This window comes from Pituophis catenifer, unplaced genomic scaffold (assembly GCF_029215685.1).
Source record: "Pituophis catenifer annectens isolate HBS135680 unplaced genomic scaffold, rPitCat1.0.hap2 SCAF_11, whole genome shotgun sequence".
Taxonomy (NCBI): Eukaryota; Metazoa; Chordata; class Lepidosauria; order Squamata; family Colubridae; genus Pituophis; species Pituophis catenifer.
The window spans coordinates 9,267,822-9,290,009 of NW_027256891.1; the positions used below are offsets into that span (position 1 = coordinate 9,267,822).

Below are 22,188 nucleotides of genomic sequence, written 5' to 3' on the forward strand. Positions count from 1 at the left end.
CAAAGCGCCAATGGATGAAACCAGGCTTGGCAGCTTTGGTGCCTTTGAGAAGCCCCGAAGACTGGTCCGAGTTGGAAGACCGAGTCCCCCCTTCCCGAAGAGGCTGACGGGCGGGGTCGTGCCTGCGGCTCAGAAGACCCCCCCCCTCGGCCATGAGCCTGTAGTACAGTGGACTAAAGCACCCTGTTATTAACACAGCTGCCTGCAATTACTGTAAGTTCGAATCTCTCCAAGGCTCAAGGTTGACTCAGCCTTCCATCCTTTCTAAGGTAGGTTAAATGAGGACCCAGTTTGTGGGGGCAATAAGCTGACTTTGTATAAATACACAAAAGAATGAAGGCTATTGCTTAACGCATTGTAAGCCGCCCTGAGTCTCCGCAGAAGGGCAGCATATAAATTAAAGCAAAAAAAAAAAAAATGTTTGCATTCCCACCAGATCCTCGCCCGTCATTCCCCCGACCACCTGTTCCCCGACCAACTTAGTTCGCAAGATGCGCTGCTCCCTTTGATGGAGATGCCCAAAGTTAGCCGGGGCCCAGGTGAGACAGCCGGCTCTCTTGCCGGGGGAGGGGGCTCGTCTCTGGGGCGCTGCAGGGAGGCCAGGAGCCCCCTAAGCCCGACCTGGCGAAGGGGGCGGAAAGCCCCCCTGGATCCTAAAGGAAAGGGGGGGGTCTCTGCCAAAGGCTGCGGGACCCGCACGTGTGGACGGACCAAGCCGGAAACGGGCGGGCAGGCAGGCAGGCGGGCGGGCGGGGGGGTGGTGGGAAGCGGGGGAGGCGAGGCCGAGGCGGCACTGCGGCTGCTTGGAGGGCGGCGGCGGCGGCTCCGCCCTCGTCCCCCGCCCCACCGCCTCTCGGCCGCGCGGCTTCGGCGCGGAGCGATCGCCGGGCTCCTGCGGGGTTGTCTCCCCTGCTGCTTCGCGAGGGCGGAGACGGCTCTTCACGTGTCCTGCCCGCGCGTCCACACGACCCGCCCTTCCCCACGCTTCCCTGGGGCGTGGGGTCTGGCCGCGGAAGGGGCTCCAGAGCCGCGTCCTCCCGCGGGGTCCAGCCGCGCTCGGGAGAGGCAGCATGTTCGCCGGGTGAGTGGCCGGGCCCAGAGGAAAGGAAAGGGGGGGGCGGGATATTGGGGGTCGCGTCTGCCGTGGGAAAGGCTGACATTTTGACCCCCCTCCCCGCTCTTTTTCCGTGGTTTGCAGGGCGCCCGTGTTGCTGATCGCCCTGTGCCTGGCAGCGCATCCCGTCCACGGGGTAAGTCTCCCGAATCAGGACCAAGAGGGCCGGAGAGCGCGGGAAGGTTACGGGCTGTGCTTGGGGGGTCCCCTCCGAGCCCCCTCCCCACTTGGGCAGGAATCCTGCCAGGGCGACTTGGCTCTTGGGAGTGAAGCCGTGGAAGAAGGGCGAGGTGGGTGGCAGGAAGCAAGGGAAAGTGGGCAGCCTCCTTGCCACTTGGAGAAGGTGCAAAAAAAGTTGGGATCCTAGGAAAAGTGGCTGGCAGGGGAGCGGGGGTGGGTGGGCCGGGGCCCAAATGTGATATATAGGGCTCAGTCACCCCTTCCCTGCTGCCTGGGGCTGGCTTCCCCCTGCAGACCACTGCAACCTCCCAAAGCAACAGCCACAGGTCTTATCAGGATTGTGAGGAAGTGCACAAATACAGGGTATTGTTTTTCTGCTGGAGCACGTGGACTTGGCTGAGGTCCAAGATGCCTCCTGTCAGTTGTTCCCTTCTAAGCCTCTACTCCCAAGTAAGCTGCAAAAGGAGCAGAGGCTGGCAGCTCTTTTGGTGCCCTGCTTTGTCCTCTGGGGAGACTTCCCTCCTTGCCTTCCTGGCTCTGTGTTGCCTTGACCTCTGCTTTTTCTCCTTTTTACTCCAGGGCCTAACTTGGCCCTCTGAGCCTAAATGCTCCCTGGAGCAGGGTTTGGCCTGCCAGGCTGGGCCAAAGCCAGGGTTGTGATTCTGTGTCCAACACAAACACACTTGCAAAGGTGTCAAGGAAGGAAGGCCCCACTGGAGTGAGAACTGAGAATTTAAGATCCTTCTCCACTTTTCATCCCTTGGGGGTTTCCAAGCCCCATTGATAGGAAAAGGGGGATCCCAAATATCCAAGATTATATGATTTCCTGCTTATAAATGGAAAATAGACTGTAGATAGTGCTCAACTTACAACCTTTCATTTAGTGACTGTTCAAAGTTACAACAGCCTGAAAAAAGTGACTTACGATCATTGTAACATCCCCATGGTCCTGTGCGCTTGGCAACTGACTCTTATTTATGACGGTTGCAGTGTCCCGGGGCCACGTGATTCCCTTTTGCGACCTTCTGACAATCAGTGTGGAAGGCAGATTCACTTAACTGTGTATTAACTTAACAACTGCAGTGTTTCAATTAACGGTGGCAAGAAAAGTCATAAAATGGGGCAAAACTCACTTAACAACTGTCTCACTTAGCAACAGAAATTTTGGGCTCAATTGTGATTGTAAATTGAGGACTACCTGTATTTATTTATTTATTTATTTATTTATTTATTTATTTATTTATTTATGTAATTTATATGCCGCCCTTCTCCCGAAGGACTCAGGGCGGCTTACAAAAGGAACATAAAAAATTATATAAACATTAAAATCAGTTTAAAAATTAATTAAAATTAAATTCAAATTCAAATTATTTAAAATCATCAGGATTTTAAATATTTCAGGATACACTTTACTGTGTCAGGAATATGCATTCATTTTTATTTTTTTTTGTATTTACTACTAGTCCCCAGGTAAGTTTTGTTAAGGAAACAGAAGTCCCCATTTTTAAAAATCTACTCTCCCTTGAAGGCCAGCCATTAAGCAGAGGAATTTGTTAAATTGGCAAGTTGTTGCTGATTTCTGTGTATCAACCTTATAAGTTGTTGCTGTTACGTTACAACAACAGTTATAAAAACAGTTATAACTCACAACTACAATTAAGCCCAACATTTATGTTGTTCAGTGAGAAATTTATTAAGTGAGTTTTGCCTCATTTTATGACTTTTCTTGCTACATTTGTTAAGTGAATCACTGAAGTTGCCAAATTAGTAACATGGTTGCTAAGTGAATCTGGCTTCCCCATTGTCTTGGCTTGTTGGAAGGTCGCAAAAGGGGATCATATGATCCCAGGACACTGCAACTGACATAAATATGAGTCAGTTGTTAAGCATCCAAATGTAAATCATGTGGCTGGTGCAATGGTCATAAGTCACTTTTTTCAGTACTGTTGTAACTTGTTCAAAGTCATTAAACAAACTTGTAAGTCGAGGACTACCTGTACTAAATAAGACATTATGTTTTTTTAAAAAACAGCCACTTGTGGCTTACAAGCTCTATCATGAATACATTTAGGATAAGATTTTCTTTGAAATAACTAGGAGCTTCCTGGGTCTAAGAATTGAGCTCAGCAACTGCTTGAAGCTGTTAATTCTAAGTTTTAGCTATTCTGAACTCTGATAGCAAAATGTACTGTGCCAATTTTAGTTGTGTTCACAAAGCGTGTTAGGCAGTGGTGGGATTCAACATTTTTTATTACCGGTTCTGTGGGTGTGTCTTGGTGGGCATGGCTTGGTGGGCGTGGCAGGGGAAGGATACTGTAAAATCTCCATTCCCACCCTACTCCAGGGGAAGGATACTGCAAAATACCCATTTCCTCCCGGACTCAGGAGGCAGAGAATAGATGGGGGTGGAGCCAGTCAGAGGTGGTATTTACCGGTTCTCTGAACTACTCAAAATTTCCACTACCGGTTCTCCAGAACTGGTCAGAACCTGCTGAAACCCACCTCTGGTATTAGGACTAATTTGTGGTTCATCTCGGCTTCTCTAGTTAGCTAAAGGGTCAAGTATACAGGGAGTCCTTGATTTACGACCACAATTGAGCCCAAAATTTAAGTTGCTAAGTGAGAAATTTGTTAAGTGAGTTCTGCTCCATTTTATGACTTTTCTTGCCACATTTGTTAGCGAATCCCTGCATTTGTTAAACTAGCAACACGGTTTTTAAGTGAATCTGGCTTCCCCATTGACTTTGCTTGTCAAAAGGTTGCAAAAGGGGATCACGTGTCCCTGGAACCCTGCAACTGTCATAAATATGAGTCAGTTGTCAAGCATCTGAATGTAAATCACATGGCCATGGGGATGCTGCAAGGTCATAAGTGTGAAAAATGGTCATAAGTCACTTTTTTCAGTGCCGTTGTAACTTTGAACTAAATAAACTGTTGTAAGTCGAGGACTATCTGTATTGTGTGAACCCAGCAATTGGGTAAATTCAGTTAGCCATTATCCATATATGTGGGGCTTATGTGGGCATGTACAGTCGTGGTAAGAGATCCCTGAAAAGGATCCATTGTCATGCTTTTTTAAAGAAAATCAGGCATATAAACACAATATATGGTACCGAAATGCATGCAAAAATGCATGTTTTTTTTTTTTTTAAAAGTTCAATAACGCTTTTGTGTTTTTTGTCTGTATTCTTACCATCTTCTCCAAAAGCTATGGGCCAGAAAATTTAACTTGGCATGAAATGACTAGGTTTCACTTCCATTTCAGGTATTCAGCCCTACCAACTGGGCTTGTTGGAAGTTCATTTCTCAGCATCTGGAGGATGGCAGATTTCCTGCTTAGGCCTCATGAAGTCATCACACAAGTGAAGTGTGCAATGACACAATGATGCATGCAATAGTGTTTTGACATCCTCATGGCTTCCAACGGGCTTTCTCCTCTGGAGAACCATCACCTTGTACTGGTAGAATTACCTTCTGCAAAGGTTACAGTAAACACACCGTACAATTTACGATCGTAGCAGAGACCAGAATAGTGGTTGTTAAGCAATCTGGTTGTTAAGCAAAGGTATCATATGACTGTGCGGATTTTACCACTTTTTTGCAGCAGTTGTTAAACAAATCACTCAGTTTCCCGTTAACAGTCGAAAGACAGCTGAGAAGGTCACAAATTGCGATCCTGTGACCCGTGACTCTACAATGGTCGTAAATACATGCCGGTGGCCAAGTGTCCGGATACTGATCATGTGACTGTGGGGATGCTGTGACCGTCATAAGTGTGAGGATGTATCACTATTTTTCAGTTCTGTTATTGCAGGGGTGTCAAACTCGATTTCATTGAGGGCCACATCATGATTGTGTTTGGGCTGGGGGTGCATGGCTGTCTCAACATCACTCCTGTTGAGGGCGCTGGTGGTAGTCCGAATGCTCTGCCAGAGAAAACGGGTTCCCAAGCTCCTTTTTCACTAGCAGAGGATTGCAGGAGGCTGTAGCAGCCGAAAACGGAGCCTGGGAGTCCGTTTTCGCTGGCAGAAGCACTGCGGGCCAGTCCTTCGCTGTTTCCAGGGCGGCCCCGCGTGCCAGATCTAAGTACTCTGCGGACTGGATCCAGCCCCCGGGTCTTCAGTTTGACACCCCTGTGTTACAGCTTTGAACGGATCAGCATCTGTGAATTATGACCATGAATGGTTGTAGATCCAAGACTACCTGTAGGGGGTTTCCTATATCAAATACCTTGATTTGGGCTGCAGTAGGTCACCAAGTGATAATGTTAGTCATCCATTCAGACACCTGTGACCAACTAACTGTGGTTGCAATCTGTTGGACAGTTTGTGTGTACGCATGCAAGGGTTAATATGTTACAAACGAGCTACAGTGTTTTATTTCCTTTCTGCTGTACAAGGCTCTTGATGTGGCTCTTGGTTGACTGCTGTGGCGTACCCGAAGACAACAAAAAATGGGGTTTTGTAGGCTTATCAACTCAAATGCTTCTCCATTTGTACAACCTTAATAAAATCAACTTAGCAGGTGTAACAATCTACTGTAGATTTAACATGCGCATATACTGTAGGTAGTTCTTGACTTACAGCCACAATTGTGACCAGAATTTCTGTTGGTAAGCAAAGCAGTTGTTAAATGAGTCACACCTGATTTTACTACCTTTTTAGCTATGGTTATTAAGTGAATCACATGGTTGTGATGTCATGATATTTTAAAATATTTTATTGGAAAAGTCTAATAACTATATGTGCAAAAAATAATAAATGATTCTATTGCATGGACTGATATTTATTTTGCTAACTGCCCTATGACTTCTGGGATACCCTACATATACACATAAATTCATCAACTTAGCTATATATTTTAGTAAATATAATTTTAATATTTCTTCCTTACAGTGGTGGAAGAAAGAATGTGTATACTCCAGCAAATCAGTAGCTGTCTGTTGTATACATGAGTTGTTTATGTCAAGGGGAACATAGTTTAGTCTTCAGTGTTGTGTCTACAAGGGGAAAACGACAAGATACGTCATAAAGTAGTTGATGTGATTTATGTCATTGCATTAAATGTCAGGTTGCAAGTATACTAAGTTGCATTCTTTATGTGATGGTATCATGACTCATGCCCCATCACGTTGACCTCATAGCAGCTTATGAAGTATTAACCTACTAACTCAGTTCTGTTGAATAAATCCCTTTGAAATAATTAGTTTTCAGTTGATATCTATGTGACATTAGAGAGTCTGGAGCCCTGGTGCTCAGTCTGGTTTATCTATTTATTTATCAGATTTATAGGGCCATCCATTTCACAGGAAGTGACTCTGAGTGGTTTACAGTAATATATGCATGTATGTATGCAATAAACATGTCAAAATCAAATAAAAAAAGTTAAACACCCCCCCCCCCCCATAAAACATGAGTTTAGATTGGCAGAGGAGCCAACTCAAGATTTCATTGGTCCACCATTGTGCCCACCAGGCCAGATGACATAACCAGGTCTTGAGGGACTTCTAGAAAGTACATAGAGATGGAACTAACCTCAGTTTGTGTTGGGTTGCGGCTGAGTGGGTGGCTGGGAGAACATTCCATATATTATTTTTTAACCTGGTTTTTTATATTGAACCAGGATATACATAAACTGATTTGCAAAACAAATGACTCAGCTCATGTGACAACCAGTTTACCTAATCAAGTTTTATCAAATTATTTACCATTGGCTGGATTCCCTCAGTACGCTGAACCACTGGTGTGAACTCAGCTACTACACTATGGCTTAATATATTTGTTTTATTTATTTATTTTATTAAATTTTTATACTGCCCTTCTCCTGCTGGACTCAGGGCGGTGAACAGCCAAGAATAAAAACATCATGTACAAAATTTAAATTTTTTAAAAGAATTAAACAAATTTTGGCCCAATAAATTTAAAACACCCAACTAAAATCAATTTACAGTTAAAAATATCTAAAACTATCTAAGGGGGGGTTACGCCAGCCCAGCTTGATGAAATAAAAAAGTTTTAAGGGCACGGCGAAAAGCACGGAGATCTGGTATCCTACGTATCTCCGGGGGCAGGTCGTTCCAGAGGGCAGGTGCTGCCACAGAGAAGGCCCTCCCCCTGGGAGTCTCCAGCCGACATTGTCTGGCCGACGGCAAACTGAGGAGTCCCTCTCTGTGGGAGTGTACTAGCCGGTGGGAGGCTATCGGTGGCAGAAGGCGGTCCCGTAAGTACCCTTTTACACCACAACTAGTGGGATGCACAAGCATTCCCAGGGCATAACCATCTTAGTTCTCTGCTTTTTCTTCATCATCTGGACATTTTATGAGTTTGCAAACCCTACGAAAAATCATTTGGATGGTAAAAAGTGGGCAGGATATTTTTTATTAATGTAGGAGATGACCAGTTTGGGCCCGAGGGAGGGGTCAAGCATGCCAACACTCTCAAGTCCCTCTGTGCCCACAAAGAATCTAAGTTCAGAATTCCTTGAATTCCATTGACTTTTACCTAGTGCCAATTTGACTCGACCCTTAGTAGTTCAGATACTTATATGTAGTAGCATGAAATAAACTTGTAATACTTTTGGATCCTATCCTGGTTTCTTGCGCCTCATGTTAATAGAGAACAGAAGGACCAGAGGAACATGCAGGGACTGGAGTCTTAACCCACTGAGGCAGAAGAACCAGGAGAAAAACTCTGAATTAGAACTGGATTGCAGTCCGGTAGCATCTTAAACCACAGAAATTGAGTCTTTGAACCTTGGCTAGATTCCATTATGTACATTTAGCATAAACTGTATGTTGCTTCACTGTGGATCCTTTGGTATAGCTGCTGCACAAGTCTCAAAGTTTTGCTGCCCTGGACTTCACCTCCTACACTAGCCCAGCTTCTGAACTTTTCTTGGTTTGCAGGCCTCTTGCCCTTGCAGTTGTCTCGTTCTGGTCCTGTTCCAAATGAGAAGAGAGAACGCTTGTTCCAGCCCCATTATTTAAAACACCCTATTCTGGTGTTACAAATAAATTCCACTGATGGCTGACACTAAGCAGCTTTTCTTTGGACAGAAGGCCTCTTCAGGCCCTCTGCTTGGTGAATTTGGAAAATGTGATCTTGGGGGTAGGCTGGGCCTTAGATCCAGATGTTTCTGAAGTTGTCACTTGCTGTGTTATAGTTGGTTTGCATGTGTAGATGTGTTTTGCTTCTATTCTTATACAGGCACTGCCACAGCAGTATAGTGGCCAGAAATTTCAGGACTAGATAAATAATATCTGGGGAACCCAGATTTTTTTAACCCAGGCATTTTTTAAAAAAATATAAAGATGTCTAAAATTTTATGAGATTGTGAAGGTGAGACTATCACAAGTTTTTTTTTTTTTAAGGAGAAACAATTGCTCTTTGCCCTAGTCAACAATGAGGGATGAGTTGCTGCATAGCATCAAAGAGAGATGATTGGTTGTCTTGGTGGCGCAGTGGTTAGAGTGCAATACTGCAGGCTTCTTCTGCTGACTGCTGGCTGCCTGCAATTTGGCAGTTCAAATCTCACCAGGCTCAAGGTTGACTCAGCCTCCCATCCTTCTGACATGGGTAAAATGAGGAGCCAGATTGTTGGGGGCAATAGGCTGACTCTGTAAACCACTTAGAGAGGGCTGTAAAGCACTTGAAGCGGTATATAAGTCTAAGTACTATTGCTATTGCTTAAATGACTTTGAATCAAGATCAGGAATCAAAAGTAGGTGGCTCAAAGAATGTGTGATGCTATTAGAAACCTGCCCAGATCTATGATCAGGCTCACATACAAATGAAAATTCTGTAGCAGATTAGAGGGTATGTTTTTGCTTTTCTCCAAGGAGGAAAAAGTTCTCCATCACTTTCTCCAAAGTAGAACTTTGGGTGATGACATCATCATTGAAAAAAAATGCCAGAGAGAATTTCCTTCCTTGGCAAAATTGAACTCTAGGCTTGGAAAGCTTATCGCCACTTTTAGGACATCCCTTTGCTTTGCCAGAAGTGTAAAAATGAAGATTGTTTCAAGTGTTTGATTCAGATAACACACCTGGAGATGCGAGGAGCCTGAATGGGGCTTGCCAAATGAATGTTAACCATGTTCAGTGTAATCCTCACAGAATCCCTTTCTAAACATAGATATTTAGAGAGATATCAATTGGCCAAGTCTGCCTTTCTTCTTTGTTGCAAATGTTATCCCCTACTTAGCTGTGGTTGCAGCTACTAACTTCTTTAACCAACTTTCAACTTCATCTCATTAGGCATGATTGCTATTCCCCAACCTTATCTCCTAAGGCAGTATTTTCCAAGTGGGCAACTTCCAGAGATGCGGACTTCAGCTTCCATAATTATCCCCAGCCAGGTCATCTTTTGCTAAGAATTCTGGGAATTGAAAGCCACATGTCTGGTGTTCTAGAGCAAGGATCTACAACCTTGACAACTTTAAGATTTATGGACTATGCTGGCTGAGGGATTCTGGGAGTTGAAGTCCACAAGTCATAAGGTTGCCAAGGTTGGAGACCCTGTTCAAGAAAACACTGTTCTAAGCCCTGTATGACCTTTCTCATATTTACATTCTGATGTTTCCTTGCCTGGGAATTATTCTCAACTGCTATCTTTTATGTAAAGATCTCCAGTTTGAAAAGAGATTTCCCTCTACTCTCTTCTTGCCCGTTATGTTTGAAGCTTCCTCTAAGGATAGTTCCCCTGCATCTTTTCCACTGCTCAAAATTTGACTTTTCTTTCCAGATGATCTCGAGTTTCCATGTGGTTGTTTGGGCAGTCTTCTTGCAGAGTTGGGTTGGAGTGTGCTCACATCCCCTTTCTTTGTTCTCACAACCGCCCTACTGCCATTCACACATTGAGAGTAGGAAGTTCCTAGTCCTCCTGTTTATTGTAATTGTGTTTCCTACAATTGAGCTATGGCGGTTTCAAATATGATTGTTATAAAGGTAGTCCTCAACTTACAGTGGTATCTCAGTACTTGTTAATTGGTTCTGGGAGGCATGATGAGTACTAAAAATGATGAGTGCCGAACAAATCATGTGACTTACCATGTGGCCCTTTGTTTCAGCCAGGAAGGACTTCCTGTCTGTCCCTTTTCCTATGTCAGTGACCTTCCCGGCATGGCAGACTTCCTGTCTGTTCTCTGTGGCGCCCCCTTCTTCCTATTGCAATGCATCAAGTACTAGACAAACAATGAGTACCAGGGCAACATTTTTGCATCAAAATACATAGAATACCAAATTCGACAAGTTTTGGAGCAGTTGAGTGCCGAGGTACCACCGTACAACCATTTGTTTAGCAATCATCTGAAGTTAAAATGGCACTGAAAAATATGCCCTATGACCAGTCCTTACATTTACGACTAACAGAATAATAGAGTTGGAAGGGACCTTGGAGATCTTCTAGTCCAACCCCTGCCCAAGCAGGAGACCCTGTACCATTCTGAACATCTGCCTGTCCAGTCTCTTCCTAAACCTTCGCAACCAACATGACTGTTGCAGCATCCCCACGCTCACATGATCAGATTTTCGGCACTTGACAGTCAGCATGTATTTACAAAGGTTGCGGTGTCCTGGGGTTATCTGATTGCCATTTGTGAATTTCCCAGTTGGCTTCCAACAAGCAAAATCAATGGGGGAAGCCAGATTCTTGAGATTCATTTCTTTATTATGAGACCCTTCAGGCCAATAGCAAAGTATTTGTGTATGTGCGTGCGTGCATGTGTGCCTTCCAGTCAGTGTTGACTCCTGGTGGTTTCCAAGACAAGTCCTTACAGTTTTCTTGGCAAGATTTTGGAAGTGATTCACCATTGTCCCTGCCTATGTCTGAGAGAGAGAGTGACTGACCCAAGGTCACTCAGCTAGCTTTGTACTCAAAGCAAAACTAGAGCTCACAGTCTCCCGGTTTCTAGCTTGATGCCTTAACCACTGCTCCAACCTGGCTCTCTATAACAAAATCTAGATATTTTTAAAACCATTAAGTGGCCTTCTCCTGTCACTCTTGCTCCCTTCTCCTTCCTCTAGAATCAGCGTGGGATTGTAAATTCCCAACAGCCTTGGAGTCTTCTTTCGTTGGGGGTGTTACTTGGAACCCTGACATCTGGTTTCTTCCAAAGTTTCTCTCAACAGATGAGGCTATGTAAATAATAATTTAAATTCTGTTGACTAGGAAGAAGATTAACAACACAATTCTATTCATGTTTACTCAGACGAAGTGTCATTGACTTGAGGAATTTTGTATGTTTCACTTACATGCAAGAGTAACTTTAGGTACCCCTGATTTTCAGGCGAATCGGAAGGAGTCTGATAGCCCCTTTACCAACTGATACGATTTATGAAAAGGCAGTCCTGTGCTGCAGTTCAAGAACAATTTTTAATAAAATTAAAATGTGTGCAGCACTGCATTTTAGTAGTACATTGAATGTACTACATTAATAAATTCAAATACATTCAAATTTATTTTATTAAATCGGTATAAATTGTCAGTTGGAAAAGGAGCTGTAGGACTCGTCCAGATTTTTGGCTGCTAGAAATTAATGCTACATTCTTCCTACAGTGATTTTGATGAGGCAATTAAAAAGTGCTTAATGGTGCCTGAATCAGACCCAGGTTTCAGAAGAGAGTGGGCAGCCATTTGTCTGGAATAGAGTTGGACCTTCTAGGTCCCTTCCAACTCTGTTATTCTCTTCTTAAAATCCAACTAGCATTTTTATATTCTGCATTGGTGTCAGCTGCTGAACTCTAATAGAGATAATTTGAGTGAGCAGAATCAGTTTCCAGAAAAACATGAATGAAGTTAATAAAAAGAAGGACTAGGGGTGACATGATAGCAGTGTTCCAATATTTAAGGGGTTGCCACAAATAAGAGGGAATCATCCTATTCTCCAAAGGACCTGAAGGCAGGACAAGAAACAAAGGATGGAAACTAATCAAGGAGAGAAGCAATCTAGAACTAAGGAGAAATTTCCTGACAGTGAGAACAATTAATCGATGGAATGAGTTGCCTCCAGAAGTTGTCAGTGCTCCATCACTGAAGGCTTTTAAGAAGAGATTGGACAATCATTGTCTGAAATGGTGTAGGGTTTCCTGCCTGAGCTGGCGGTTGGATTAGAAAATCTCCAAGGTTCCTTCCAACTCTGTTATTCTGAAGTAGGAAGTACAAGAGTATAGAAGCAGAATTTAATAACTCTTTGGGAGCTGTAAAACCATTCACTTAATAAAATGAGAAGGCATTTCATTCCAATTTGTTTAAATATGTTTCACAGCTTCTTGTTCCCTTTGCTCACTTACAAGATCAGTGACTTGCTGTGCAACAGTTGTCTTTCAGCAAGCAATAAATTAGCATTAGTAAGCTCATGGAGACCTCTGCATCATAAGTTTTGGTTTCTAATAATGAGAACCTCTAATTATAGGTGGCTTTTTAAAAACTATAAATAATATACAATTCAGTTCAATATATGGAGAGTAATAGAAAATCTCATAAGACTATCTTTCACATCAGATGATTTTATTTATTCACTGATCTGCAGGTGACATTCACAGGTCTTTGATCTACAACCACAATTGAGCCAACTATTTCTGTTGTTAAGTGAGACATTTGAGTTTTGCCCCATTTTATGACCTTTCTTGCCATATTTTTTAAGTGAATCATGGGCTTTCCCATTGACTTTGCTTGTCAGAAGGGGATTACATGACATTACATCATAAATATGAATCAGTTGGCAAGTGTCTGAATTTTGATCACATAACCATAGGCATGCTGCAATGATCATAAGTATGAAAAATGATCATGTCATTTTTTTCAGTTCCATTATAGCTTCGAACAGTCATTAAATGAACTGTTGTAAATCCAGGATTACTTGTATTTGTGGCATAACAAACCCTTTTCTTTTTTCCTCTGAAAGCTCAAAGCAATTTAAAATAAAATCCTCCCACAATTTTACCTTCCCAGAAGGTTGAGCTGAGGGTGAGGGAATCATCCGGGATCACCCGAGAGCCAACCTTTTTTCCTGAGTCTAAGTTTCTTACTATAATTCATTACTACACTGCTTGTTCATTTCAATATGGACCAAGATTGTTACTCAATTCAGTCTAAAATCCACAAAGCCCCTGTTCATTCTGCAATTTATCCCTAAGATCAAACCGGATGGAAAGCGTTTCATGCTAGTTAAGCTATTTATCTTTGCAATAAAGAAGCAAGCATTCTTTGTCTTCTAACCATCTTAAACTCTGGGCAGTTCCAGGGAACTTAGACATCTGTGGTGGAGTGGAATTAGTTAGAATATCTGTCCAACTATATATTGACCTCATCTTCTTCTTGAGGACACAGCTTTTCCTCTTTGTTCTGTATTTTATTGCTGTGGACAAACAAACAGACGGAAATCCAGGTTCTGCTCAAAGCTACTTCAAACAGGCATCTGCCAGCTTTACAACTCAAATCAAGGTGGTTATTTCTGAATGTTTACACTCTATAGCCAGTTTTGGATTGTTGCTGAGAGGCTACATGTGAAGATGGATGAACAAGCAGTTGTGGTGGTGGGGCGGTAGAGCATGATGTTTGTCAACAAGCAGCAGTTCAACGAAGTCAGGATAGTGCTCTCCATAGTTGTGAGATGTTTTGTGAGGTTCTTGGTTCTTGCTGAGCTTGGATGATTTCTTGCAGACATTTCTTTACCAAACTAAGTAACATCATCAATGCTAGCACTGATTAATTAGCACATTAACACTGATGATATTACCTACTTTGGTAATAAAATGTCTGCAAGAAAACCACCAAGCTCAGAGAGCACCAAGGATTCCACAGTTCAACCCTGAGCTTCAAATATTTGCCTCCATTGGTGTGTGGTTTTTATGTCTCTTATGAACAGGTGAGCTTTTGATCATGCAGCTGTGGACACCAGCTTCACTTCTGGAACACACACATATGGATGTCCCTGCTTGCACGACATGGGTTTTGTAATGAACCTTGTTATACAAATACACACTTGCCTAGGTGGGGTTTGGCTTGGAGACAGTTGCTTGTTTGTTTGGAATTGGAATAGGGGAAGCTTTGCTTTCCCAAAAGTAAAAGAGCCTGATTTAGCAAAAATGCTGAGATGATAATTTGGATCAATCTAATAAACTAAGCTAAAACATGTCTACAGTATCTAGTTTACCCTAGGGTTTCTTTGTGATCTCAGCCAGTGGCATCTTAAGGAATTCAGGGACTGTGCAAATCTAGGAAATTGGTTTGACTGAGTAAACATGGTTGAGTAAATTGTAGGGCCAGATGGGACACAAACAAGATGTGTGAATGTCTTGTACAGCAGGTGTAGTTGAAGCAGAATATGCTGTGTATAAAAGACGCAATTCCTAGTATACGAGGTCAACAAAGTCCAGGTTTTGTTAGAGCCAGATCAGTTTATCTCTGCCTGGAGTGTCTGCCCAAAGGATGGTAATTGGTCTGATCTACACAGAGCTTGTTCTCATTCGTAAAGTCTAGAGCAGAGGTGGGAAACTACAGCCCCTTTATGACTTGTGGATTTCAACTCATGGCTGGCTCAGGAATTCTAAGAGTTGAAGTCTATGAGTCATACAGGGGCCATAGTTCCTCACCTCTGGTCTAAAAGAATCCATGTGTGTTAGTTAAGCAGTAAAGCAGATGGTGACTGTACTCTTTATTTGGTCTGTGGTGGTTTATATAAACAGAACTTCTAACAATATGAAATGTGGACATGCCACACAGAAGTATTGCATTCATCTGGAACCGGCACTATACACTTGTATGCACATCCCATCATTGTTCTTTGGCAGCAGAGCCAATTTATTTTTGGTTTTGCTATGGTATAGAAAAAGTCTCTATGAAAACAGATTTGTGATTCTGAGCCCCCTGAATATCTCACTTTCCTTCTGAAATTAGGAAGTCATGGCCCCTCTTTTTCATTCCAGCAAGTGGAAAAGATGACCTATGAAGGTTAGTTTTTAAATCCTGTGAATATAACCATCCATCTCTGAGAAGTTGTTGTTTTGAACCATTTAGTCGTGTCCGAATCTTGGTGACTTTATAGGCAAGGGCTCTCCATGTTAGCCTGTCGGGCACATGTTCTTTCAATTGTTGGATGTTCAACTTTGCATCATATTTGATGTTATCAAACCAGCATTTTCTTTGCTTGCCCCTTGTTCTTCTACTAACCATTCCGATCATCATTGACTTCTCCATTGAATGTGGCATGACATGGCCAAAGTAAATCAGATGTAGTCTTACGATTTTAGCTTTTACTGATGTGCCCGCTTTTGTACGATTTAACATCTTTCTGTTAGTTACTCTGGCTGTCCATGATATATGTAGTAATTTATGCCAGCCCCACTGTTCAAAGGCATCAATTCTTCTTCGATCAGCCATTCTTAGTGTCCAATTGTCACACCCATGCAGTACATCATCATTATAGGGACGACTATTGCTCTAACTAGCATGATGTTTGCATTTATATCAATAGCTCTGAGAAGTCACTGCAAGAATTCTGGATTTCCATTACAAGGCTTGGGAGGGAATGCATGGGAAGAGAGGTGAAGAATTGGGCCACCAAAGTGGACTTTGCTTTCCTTGAGTGTTCTCAAAATAGCTTTGGTAGGGAGAAAAAAAACACCCACTGAACGATGCTAGCTGATGGCAAATTTCCTCCCCCAATGAGTAAGTTCACACCTCATGCTGGGTTCATTCCAGCTTGTTGAATAAGCCGTAAGTAGGTCACACATTATGCTAAGTCAAACCCAGACGGATGGCGTGATGGCTCTGGATGGTATGTGTACGTAAGGCAAAGCTTTGGCTTTGGAGACGCTTCCCCAAATCATCTGAACCAAAGCTGAATTCACACACCAGGCTAAGCTATGGTTTGTTTAACTCCGCAATTTGTTGGGTTTGCACAATGCGCTAATCCATAAACCAAGTAAATCTCTTTATGGCTTTATGGCATTTTCTGTGTACTCAGCCCAGAGTGTCTTCTCAAAGGATGGGCCCCATCATTAGCTGAATTCCATTATTCTTGTCCATAGCTTTAGCTTTTGCCTGGAGCTCATTCTTGCATTTGGATCTCTTTCTCCTCTTCTGGCCCAATGAATCAGAGTAAGCCCATTTGTCCCACAATTTGGATGGGGAGGGAGCAATGAGAGTGCAAATCCACTGGAATCATCAGAAAAGAGACTTAACTGAAGTGATGGCCTGTGCTAAAACTCAGGCATTGAACATTGCCTTTGATGTTTTCCTCCATTCCAGACTTCTGAAGATCAGTCTGGAGATAATTGGACTGCTGGTGGCATTATTCCTTGAGTCACATCTTGGGGAACATCTACAGTTAAGGTTGGCAAGGTTGCAGATGTAATTAATGACATATTAGACATGGGAAGAATGCAGTGTCATGAAGAACACATGCAGGAATTGGTTTTGTCTAGTCTAGTGAAAAGAAGGACTAGGAGAAACATGATAGGGTTCCAATATTTGAGGGGCTGCCACAAAGAAGAGGGGGGTCAATCTATCAACCTATTTTCCCAAGCACCTGAAGGTAAGACAAGAAGCAATGAATGGAAAGTAATTAAGGAGAGAAGCAACCTAGAACTAAGGTGAAATTTCCTAACAATGAGAATAATTAACCAGTGGAATGCCTTGCCTTCAGAAGTTATGGGTGGTCCATCTTTTAAGAAAGGCCTGGACAGCCACTTCTCTGGAATCTTATAGGGTCTGCTGCTTGAGCAAGGGATTGGATTAGAGGACCTCTAAGGTCCCTTCCAATTCTGTTGTAGGGTTATTCTGATATCCATGGGTGTATGGGTACATCAAAAAAGGCAGATTGCAGAAGCAGCATTGCAAAATTGATGTACATAGAAAAGAGATGGAACTTATATCCCATCATCCCATCCATTATTTGCCTTTTTTATCCCTCTCCAGCATAATGATGTTGCCTTCAATGCCCCCCAGAGAAGACCTGTTGAACTTGAAAGTATATATATATATGTATGTCTGATAAAGCCTGAAAGTGGTGATTTGAGATATCATCCCACTATGGCCATGTAAACAACTTGATCTACATAGGAAAAAAACCTGACTAAAAAAGTATTATACATTTGAACCTATGAATTAAAAGAATAAATATTTGACTTTTACAGGGAGGAGTCATAAAATATGGGTGTGGCTGGCCGATGAAGTCCAAAAAGACAGAAATAGTGCTATCCCAGTCTCCCATAAGTCTCAGAACAAACAACACAATATGTCTGATAAAGCCTGAAAGTGGTGATTTGAGATATCACCCCACTATGGCCATGTAAACAACTTGATCTACATAGGAAAAAAAACCCTGACTAAAAAAGTATTATACATTTGAACCTATGAATTAAAAGAATATATATATATATATATATATATATATATATATATATATATATATATATATATATATATATATATGTTTATGTATGTATAGTTAATATTTCGGGTTTCTTCCCGTGTAATTGTGGATATATCCCTAAAAGGGTAGAAGCGACGTTTCGGCAGAATCCCATCTGCCATCATCAGGCTTATGCCAGTAGTCATTTTGCACTAACTATATATATATATATATATATATAACTATATATATATATATATATATATTCAACTATGTAAAAATGGCTGAAATCCAGCAATGTCAAGTTTCATAAAATTCCTACATATCAGCAATCTCATGAAGTTTGGGATAGTTCATGCCAGATCTTGCACGATTTTTAGGGCTGAGCTTGCTGAGCCCTTGTGAAATTTAGGGTATTCATTTTATTTATTTATTGCATGCCCACAATCTCTAATTTATAGTTTGGTCTACCGAGTTGACTTATTCATAGAACTAACCAACCGAACTGCTTTAGTGGGCTGGAGGCTAAAACATAAGAAGAACAGTTGCAGGAATTGGGTTCGTCTAGTCTAGTGAACAGAAGGACTAGGAGTGACATGAGAGCAGTGTTCCAATATTTGAGGGGCTGCCCCAAAGAAGAGTGGGTCAGGCACTGGACAGCCACTTGTCTGGAATGGTATAGGGCAGGGGTCTGCAACCTTAAACACTCAAAGAGCCATTTGGACCCGTTTCCCACAGGGGAAAAAAAAACACCGGGAGCCACAAAACCTGGCTGGGCGTGGTCAACTCCACATCACTCACTCCCATCCAGTCACATGACCCCCCCCTAGCCACGCCTACTCAGCCGGTCATTAGGGCAGAGAACTGGTTGTTAAAAAACACCGGGAACCACAAAAACCTTTTCTCTCTTTCTCCCTCTCTCTGTATCTCTCTATGTTTCTCTCCCCCTCTCTCTGTATCTCTCTCTCTCCCCCTCTCTCTCTCTATATCTCTCTCTCTGTGTATCTATGTCCCCCTCTCCCTCTCTCTCCCCCTCTCTGTATCTCTCGGATTTCCAAGGCCAGGCAAGGAGTGACTGGGAGGGGAGGGTGAGGGGCAGGGCCAGCCAGTGATGGGACAGGGAGTCACAGCAGAGGGCGCAAAGAGCCACATGTGGCTCCGAAGCCGCGGTTGCTGACACCTGGTATAGGGTCTCCTGCTTGAACAGAGGGTTGGATTAGGAGACCTCCAAAGTCTCTCCCAACCCTGTTATTCTGTTCTGTTCTACTTTATAGCTTAACTCCGTGTGTAAACGGACCTGGGATGTTGAATGGAATACCCTAAATGAGTTTTGAAGCAATGTGTGAATTTGCACCTGGCTTGTTTAAAAGTCAAAATTCAATTAGGAGTAAGATTTCCAGGATTTTGACAGCTGTTCATTTTGCTTTAGGAAAAGACTGCAAGCTTAAACTGCTGGGCTGGAAAGCATTTAATAAAACACTAAGTGAGTGAGTCATTATGCTATAAAATTATCTGACAATCAGGGTGGAGGTTTTTTTTTTTTTTTTTGAAAGAACATAGCTTGAAGAGACAGAAAAAAAAGAAAAAAAAAACAGCTAGCAAATCCGGCATCTGTCTTAGTTTTACAACTTTGGAGGATCTGACTATGTTAAAGCAGCCTGCGGGATCTTAACTTATATGTGGTATCTTTCTTTTCTTTTTTTCCTTCTTTTCTTTTTCTCTGCCCTGGATGACACAAAACAAAATCAGATTCAGTGTTTGCACAGCAAATGATCTAGTGAGTCTTAATTGAAGTTCTGAGATCCAGATAGCCTGATGCAGGATTTGGGTATGGCTAACCTAATGAAAAGAAGGACTAGGGGTGATATGATAGCAGTGTTCCAGTATTTGATGGGCTGCCACAAAAAAGAGAGGGTCAACCTATTCTCCAAAGCATCTGAAGGCAAGACTAGAAACGATGGATGGAAACGAATCAAGGAGAAAAGCAACTTGGAATTAATGGAGAAATTTCCTAACAATGACAACAATTAAACCAGTGCAATGGCTTGCCTTCAGAAATTGTGGGTGCTCTATCACTAGAGGCTTTTAAGAAGAGACTGGACAGCCACTTGTCTGGAATGGTATGCGTTCTCCTGCTTGAGTAGGGGGTTGGACTAGAAGACCTCCAAGATCCCTTCCAGCTCTATTCTTAATTGAATCAACAGATCCAACTGAAAGGTCTTCAGTTCAAAAATAGTACTCTATAATTGTGGAGCATCAGATCACATGAAATTTCTACTGCTGTGAGCTAGAGGTACAGTTTTGTGTTCATGCATCTTTTCATGCATTTTATCTTTGCCATGCCATGAAGGTGGAGGGGAAAAGTGTTGTTCTGGCTGCAGAAAATTCATTTAATTTATAGGTTTTACAATCTTCCCCTTAAGTTTGTGGCTCTGGGTAGGGTGCAGCGGATTCAAAAAGGAAAGCAAGTCAGAGGAGAGAGCAATTTAAAGCAACTTGCAACTCACGAAGCTCTTTGATTATGCCACAAATCAAGTATCTTAAGCCAGAAGGGCATTCTTCATTACTGGCTGGGGAATTCTGGGAGTTGAAGTCCATAAGTTTTAAGATTGCCAAGATTGGACACCACCCTTGCTGCAGATAGATGTTCTCCAAGAGGATGTTTCCCCAACCAGGTTCTTCAGATTGTCCACAAGTGCCCCCATTGCTGCTGTAAGTGAGTCCCTTGCTACTGATCACACTCTCCTCCTCCTCTTTCCTTCCCAAAAGCAAATATAAATATTTGAGGCTGGTTTTTGCAAAGCGGAAGCCCTGCTACCAAATGTTGAAAAAGATGTCCAGCTTTTTATGTGCTGCTTGGCCATCGGCAGTCCCAGTTTCTTCGCAGTTTATGCATTTATTTTAAGAAAGAGCAGAGACAACCTTCATGCATTTTTCATCCTAATAAAGTAGTTTGCAAAGGACTGGATAAGCTGTACAAGACAAATGTAGAAATTGTACTTGGCACAGAAGTATCTAATCTTGAAGCTGATGCTGACAAAAGAGGAACTTCTATTTTTTCTTTCCCTTTTTTTAAACAAAGGGCCATGTTTACGTAGAAGACAGGTTTAGGCTGTACTGTGACATGTAGGGCAGAGCAGAGAAAGTGTGAATGGTGCTGATCACCCTTCTCCAACTGGTGCTCTCCAGAGATGACAATTCTGAAAATTTCCAGCATGGGAATATGTGGTTCTAATCCCAGCACATCTGGAGAACGTCCATCAGGGCAAGACAGATAATAGTCCGGCATGACAAAATAATTGGTGATGGGGAAAGGGTGGAAAAAAATAGAGATAAGAAATAATGTTGACCAGTAAGCCATGATAAAAGTACACCCAGGAATAATCAAAACAATACCGTTTAGTGTCATGCTGATTGAATCCAGAGCTGTCAGTTGAATGGATATTTAACTTTTTGCAAAAAACAGCATTGGTGTTCTGGAAAAAATAATCGGAGGCCTTCAGATCAGTTGGCCTCATCCAGGATTGCTTGTAGCTCTTTCAAATGGTGCCATCACGTCATTGCAGTTTTTAATAGTCATGACAAAATAATTGAGAATCAAATGATCGTATAATCTGAATTTAATTAATTTGTTTGGAATTATATTCAGATTTAGTTTTGATCTGACTGTTCAACCACCACTAGCAGCAGCAAATTTATTTAGAACAGTTAACAATGACTGCAGCGAGCCTCTCTTAACTGTGTTGAAATTTCTTCCTATAGTACTAACCTGTGCAGGTTGGATGGAGACTTTTATCTCCTCCATTTCAGCCAGGAGCCAAATTCCTTGTGTGTTCAAGAGAGGATCAGGCAAGAGAATGAATTATCATTGTGGAGGAGATATTAGAGACGATTAATTAATGCTTACACCAATTCTTCCACTCTCACTGAGGGCATTTTTCGTGTTTGTTTGTTTTTGTTCTATTCAAACTTTCCAAGATCTTCCTGCGGCAGAGTTCCCAGATCTCATTGCAATCATGATAAAAACAGCAGCTGCATTTGCTCATTTCATAACTGGACCAGTTTTGTATTCCCCTTCTGCCCTCCCCCAATGAATTTGGCAAAAAAGCCATTATCTGCAACAGATTTGGGATTAGATAATGGAAGAAAATGTCTCCAATATTATCCAAATTGAGTTCTGTTATTAACCAGATGGATCATCCTTTCATTCTTCAAAACTTTTCCTTGTTCCCATAAAGGTAGAAAAGTTCCATCAAGCCTTTAATTTTTTTTTTCCTGGACAACCTTCTAGCATATGGAGTCAACTATCTCTGAAGGGATGTGGTGGCTCAGTGGCTAAGACACTGAGTTTGTCAATCTAAAGGTCAGCATTTCAGCGGTTCAAATCCCTGGTGCTGCATAATGGGGTGAGCTCCCGTTACTTGTCCCAGCTTCTACCAACCTAGCAGTTCGAAAGCACGTGACAGAATGAATTGCATTTAATTAAATCACGTTTAATTTTTCTTTAGGTTTCAGCTGTATTTTGGGCATTGATGTCTTAT

General features: G+C 42.3%; 1 protein-coding gene across 1 annotated transcript in view; it reads left to right on the forward strand.

Moving 5' to 3' along the window:
- Nucleotides 1-1,070: 1,070 nt before the first annotated feature.
- The window catches only part of COL4A6 (collagen type IV alpha 6 chain), a 192,847-nt gene continuing 171,729 nt past the window's right edge, over nucleotides 1,071-22,188 (forward strand). Inside the window, exons 1-2 of the mRNA XM_070952120.1 lie at nucleotides 1,071-1,081; nucleotides 1,199-1,250. Of these exons, the coding sequence (XP_070808221.1) occupies nucleotides 1,071-1,081; nucleotides 1,199-1,250 (63 nt within the window). The remainder of the gene's footprint in view (nucleotides 1,082-1,198; nucleotides 1,251-22,188) is intronic.